The sequence below is a fragment of the Monodon monoceros genome, unplaced genomic scaffold (genome assembly GCF_005190385.1).
Source record: "Monodon monoceros isolate NGI ecotype Baffin Bay Population unplaced genomic scaffold, NGI_Narwhal_1 Super_Scaffold_6, whole genome shotgun sequence".
Taxonomy (NCBI): domain Eukaryota; kingdom Metazoa; phylum Chordata; class Mammalia; order Artiodactyla; family Monodontidae; genus Monodon; species Monodon monoceros.
The window spans coordinates 66496276-66502275 of record NW_021703783.1 but is presented as its reverse complement, the minus strand read 5'-3'; the positions used below and the strand labels follow the sequence as shown (position 1 = coordinate 66502275).

The 6000-nt window shown below is 35.0% G+C and overlaps 1 protein-coding gene across 1 annotated transcript in view; it reads left to right on the top strand.

Annotated features, from left to right (window-relative positions):
• The window catches only part of SLC6A15 (solute carrier family 6 member 15), a 47493-nt gene that overhangs the window by 17623 nt on the left and 23870 nt on the right, over window positions 1-6000 (top strand). The window contains exon 2 of the mRNA XM_029205567.1: window positions 1912-2378. Coding sequence (XP_029061400.1) covers window positions 2090-2378 — 289 coding nt within the window. The 5' untranslated portion in view covers window positions 1912-2089. The remainder of the gene's footprint in view (window positions 1-1911; window positions 2379-6000) is intronic.

Here is a 6000-nt window from a genome sequence, read left to right as displayed (position 1 = left end):
ACACACACACACACACACACACACACACACACACACACACACACACACACTATATTACTCAGCTATAAAAAGGAATGAAATATTGCCATTTGCAGCAACATGGATGGACCTAGAGAATATTATGCTTAGTGAAGTAAGCCAGACAAAGACAAACACCAAATGATATGACTTATATGTGGAATCTGAAAAATAATACAAATGAATACAGAAGAGAAACAAACTCACAAACACAGAAAACAAACTTATGGTTACCAAAGGGGAGTCGGGGAGGGACAAATTAGGCATATGGGATTAACAAACTACTATACATAAAATAGATAAGCAATCAGGATTTACTGTATAGCACAGGGAATTACACCCAATATCTTATAATAACCCATAATGGAATATAATCTGCAAAAACAAAACAAAGCAAACAACTGTGCTGTACACCTAAAACTAAAACAATATTGTAAATCAGCTCTACTTCAATTAAAAAAAAGAATAGTCTCATTGGTTCGTAGATATGCCTTGTGTACTTACTTGGTCTGTATCTGAATAGAGAAAGGAGATGAGATATGATGCAAACAGAAATGGAGAAAGGGGAAAATGCCAAGGTGATGGCAGTGTTGTTCTTGAGTTGTTTGAGAGAACGTACACACAAATATCACAAATTTTTACCACTTCCTGAATCTGTTTATGTTTTTCCTTATGTTTGTTGTGGCCCACTCCATTTCTGCTCAACTCTAAGTTCACTTGTATCCAACGTCCCTGGCCTCTCCTATTGTAAGGATGTTGGGTCATTTACATTGTGCAGGGTAGTGCAGTTATTTGGGATGCACCTTTCTCTATAGTAGATACAAGCTCGTTAAAAGCAGATATTGTATGTTTCATTAATGCTTGTGTCTGATGGGATTCAGGGTAGGTTGCCACAAGATGTGCCACTCCAGCATGCAGATTACTTTGAGCTGAAAAAATGAAAGCCCAAAAGACTCAGGAAGAACCTTTGAATTCCTCCCTTACTGCCTAAAAGAATTTAAGATAGGAGGCCTGTCCCAGGAAGGAGCTATCACCACTGATAACTATAGTCAAGTATTAGGTGTGGTAGACAGGAAGGAACCTAGCCAAGCCCATTTGATCAAAGTCCTCTCTGCGTCCTATTGTCTTTGGATGACCCGCAAACATTTGTTTACCAAACAACTCCTTTTATCTTCCTTTGAATTATTTTACTTCCCCTTAAAACCTCAGATCCCTACCTCCTTCTTAGTCCAGAATAATATATATATATCTCACCTTGCCTTGTTGTCTTTGGAATTCTTCATATTTATGTGGATTTGCTGTACAAAAATAATAAACTTTTTTTCTCCTGTGAATCTGTCTTATGTCATTTTAATCACCAACCAAAAGAACTAAGAGGGGAAAGAGGAGAAATTTCCCCGCCCCCAATATATCCCTTAATGTCTTTTCCCTTAATATCAAATGAATAAATAGATGAACATGCCAACAGATGAAATTCTGTATAAGACAAATTTACAGGGATGGCATGCAATTGTGTATATAATTCTATAAGCAATAAAATAAGGGATGTACTTTAGTCAGAGAGGAGAAAAAGGAAGAATTAAGAAAAAGGGTCTCAAAATTCTACTTACTTACGAATGAACCGAGTCAACATTATGCAGTGGGGTATATCTGAGATCAAAGTAGATTTTTGCAAGAAGGAAGAAGTTAGCTAAAAGAAAATGTGTGTGAAGCCCTTGTGTACTTTACAATTCTTATACTTCTGGAAATAAGCTCTGAAAGGTCAAGGACAGTCATATGTTTTACACTCTGTAGAAAGAGTTTGCATCTTAAAAATTAATAAGAAAGGGTCTTTGGTATTTTAAATATTTTTCCTTATTAAATATTATTGTTTTTCAACTTAAAATTTTGCAGGTACCCACAGAATATTGGACATAGAGATCCAGGATCCATAAGACTTTATCACCTTGAATCAAAGATTCCTTTGATATCCTCCTCCATCTTTTATTCCTATCAACTAACATATTTTTAAAAAGGATTAACAAACTTACCAAAAGGGAATTAAAAAAAATACCACTGCCCGCACTTTCCAATGCCTAAGAATAGCAAGGTGGTAAAAAGAGAATTAGACGATGAGGTTATTGAGTCTGTCAAAGACCTTCTTTCCAATGAAGACTCAGCTGATGATGCCTTTAAGAAAAGTGAACTAATTGTTGACGTCCAAGAAGAGAAAGACACAGATGTTGAAGAAGGATCTGAAGTCGAAGATGAAAGACCAGCTTGGAACAGTAAACTACAATACATCCTGGCCCAGGTTGGATTTTCTGTAGGATTAGGGAACGTGTGGAGATTCCCATACCTCTGTCAGAAGAATGGGGGTGGTAAGTTTCTGTTTTCCGCTTTTTTTTTGAGTGATACATTGCTGAGCAAATTGCAGTTGATTATGTCAAATAGCCCCTGTTGTTGCTGTAGTTTCACTATTTTAGAAACTATGAATTCCACTGTAAAACTAGGGAGACACTTTTGCTGGAAGTAATTTCAGCTCTGAATTTCAGCTCTGTTTTCAGATTAGGTTTCCATAGGAGCAGATGGCTTGCTATGAACACTCAAGGATTGCTTAAGGTCATAAATTCTCAAATTCTTTCTGTGGATGCTGTTAACATCTCTAAATTACTGACTTCTCTAACCAGTGTTCCATCCCTTGTGCCTATCAGTTATTCACTTTGGAGAAAAGTCCTCAAGTTTTTGATATGAGACGATATTGGTGAACAAGACAAGAGAGAATTTTCTGTCCACAATTTATTAACTCTGAATGTTAAGGTGTTTCCCTCTTCAAAAAAGCAAAAATTTCATATAATTTAGAATGATTATAGTCTTCAAATGCTGACCAGAACTTTGTATATCCTAGTAGAAGGAATTTAACCAGATAATTAATATAATGCCAGATAGTCTTCATCCTCAGATATTAGCATCCTTACGATGATAATTACCATTCCTAATTTTAAACATATTATCTAGATCAACATGATATTTAGCTTTTTGTATTTGTGCATATAATTACCAGGTGTTATTTAGTGAAAATTGTCTTAAAATCAAGAAAATAAAACCATATACAAGAGAGTACATTGTTCATGTAGGATACAAGCTCAAAAGTACACCAAAGTCAAACTGAACATTAAGTTAACAACATTTGGGTTATTACATTAAAATAACTTTAATATTAAGCTTTACTTTCTTTACCATTACTATCTTTACCATATACATATATGGAAGCTGTTCAAACAAGTGTGATTAAACACTAAATATTCTGTAAGCAGCATTTCAGCACATAAAGGAAAGACTGAATATTTTGGTCTTTGATTCCAGTTTGTGATAGTTCTGCTGATTAGAAAAAAACATGGTTTTATTTTATTTTTGATGTAGTTACAACCTATATATCAGACGAAATAATAAAACCATTCATATATGAAATGGTTTCTTTTCAGTCACTAATAGATAAAAAGCTAAGGTGTCATGGTGACAAAATATGTTTAAGGTCTTGCTGAGTTAATTCAACCAGGGACAAAACTACAGGTTTGGGGAAAAGTAGCCTGTCTGACAAATCTGCCAGAGAGGTAAGAATCAGTACATGAAGTTGGTGATGCACTACCCATCACTCCACTGAAACAGCAAGCTCCACTAGCTAGTCTTTAACAGCACAGATGAATTATTTATTAAGTCAGCTACAAGCAGCTATGTACTGCCCTGCTTTCTGTTTCTCACAAATCATCCCCATTTGCAAGACTGGCAAAAGATGAATTCTGATTTTCAGACCTTTCACCTTATGAGCCTAACTGGCAATACTATTAAGGAAGACCGCTATCTTGGCTGAAAACTCAGGTTGCTTTCCATTTAATACAGTATTTGTCTTGGTGGAGAGCTCTAAAGGATTTCATAGTAATCAGTTGTTAGCAAAAATGGCTCCTCCTCTTTACTTTCTTTCATATATAAAGAGAGTCAAGATGCCCTTCCTAGTATTGTTTCCTCTCTTCTAATTACAAATGCTAGAGAGTGACATTATAAAACACCAATGGGCTTTATCGTTTCAAGATGGCTGTTGGAGTTCAAAAGGCAGTACTCAGCGTGCAGTATGGCATTGAGCTGTCTAGGTACTTGACTGTTTAGTCAAACAGTCTCAGGTTACCTAAATCTTATTCATCATTTGAGGCACTTTATGAATAACAGAATAAAAAGTGATAGACCAATATAAGTTGATTTGTCTGAAGATATTACTGAAAGCACAATGGTTAAGCTTAATAAGTGTTATAATGTAGAAGCTACCAGCTCAAATTTTGAAGTCAGTTTGACTATAAAGCCTGGCTCTTTCCCACATTATCCAGGTGACCATTCACAGGTTAACTTATTTCTTCTGGCTGAATTCCCACACCTGTAAAATGAGGAAAATACTGGTACTTGCCCCATTGGATTCTTGTGAGGAATAAATGAGTAACTACATGTAACATGGATAGAAATGTGCCTGGCAAATAGTAAATTCTCAGTTGTAGTTTAGCTATGACTATTTTTGTTATGGAGGCTCGTGTTAGAGAAATTTGAGTTAGAAGAAGAGGCCAGGTATCTAATAGTGTGTCATGAACACATAACGGAGGAAATGCTCCCAATGAGTCCAGTCTTAATTCATTCTCTCTTTTCCTCCTAGTCATTCACACACACATAAACCAATTCACACCCCAGGATTTGAGACGTGTTAAAATTCACTTTCGGTCCTTCAGGAAACATGTTCAGGTCATTAGTGCCTGAATGTTATTAATCATTTTAGAATTTGAATTTTGATAATTCTGTTTTATAATCTCATGCCTCGATGCTTTACATTGCATACCTCTTTGTAGATCAACTCATGTCTCAAAGACTGAAAATCAGCTGTAAGAGAGTAGAGATTTTCTACCAACCACCATGTTAAGGGAAAATTTTTTTTTTAATTCAATTTCTTTTTTAAAAAAACATTTATTTATTTATTTATTTGTCTGCACTGGGTCTTAGTTGCAGCACGCGGGATCTTTAGTTGTGGCATTCGATCTCTTAGTTGCGGCATATGGGATCTAGCTCCCTGGCCAGGGATCGAACCCGGGCCCCCTGCACTGGGAGCTTGGAGTCTTAGCCACTGGACCACCAGGGAAGTCCTGGGAAATTCTTGTATATCATAATTATTTCAGAGATATATAGATACTGAGATAAATGATTTGAAAATAAAATCATTAATATTTACTTCTTCAGCAGAATAGGTACCATAACAATTCGAATAGTTTCCAAAATCTATTCAATACCATTAAACACATTTTTTAAATGAGAAAATATAATAAATGGCCTCCACTTTATAAAGGGAATTAGTACCATCGATTACATGACCCACTTGGCAGTATCTGGTTGGACAAAACTCCAGACAGGAAATTTGAATGTAGCAAGTCCATTTTAGAAGTCATTTAATGAATAATTTGCATATGTATTCTCATGTAGAAATGAGTACAGGTTTCACATTTGACTTTATCAATTAACAGAGTCTAATATTAACATTGTCAAGCTGTTCAGTACATTTTAAAGTCACTAATCATGTGTCTTAAATTGAAATTTAGCTGTAAAATAATATATATATTTTTCAAGTATGAAAACTTTACTACAAGGAAAATAGTATATATATTTTACAATAGCTATTAAATAGCTCAGTTTAGTCAGTCCTCCCTACCCCTTAACAGAAGTTTGGAAAGCAAAAAATTACTTGTTTCCTGAAGTGAACTTTTTATATGACATATATATATATGGGAAAAAATGACATTTGTCTGTGGCAGAAGTTCCTTTTCCTTTTTTTTTTTTCTCTTTCAGTCTAAGCAGCCATTTCTTCTTCCCTGTTGTTAGTTAGGAAGAGTCAGTTTTAATACCATAACATCTCACTCATTTTGATTTATCAGATTTGAAATGCATGATTTAGATGAGTTTGAATAAAATTTAATA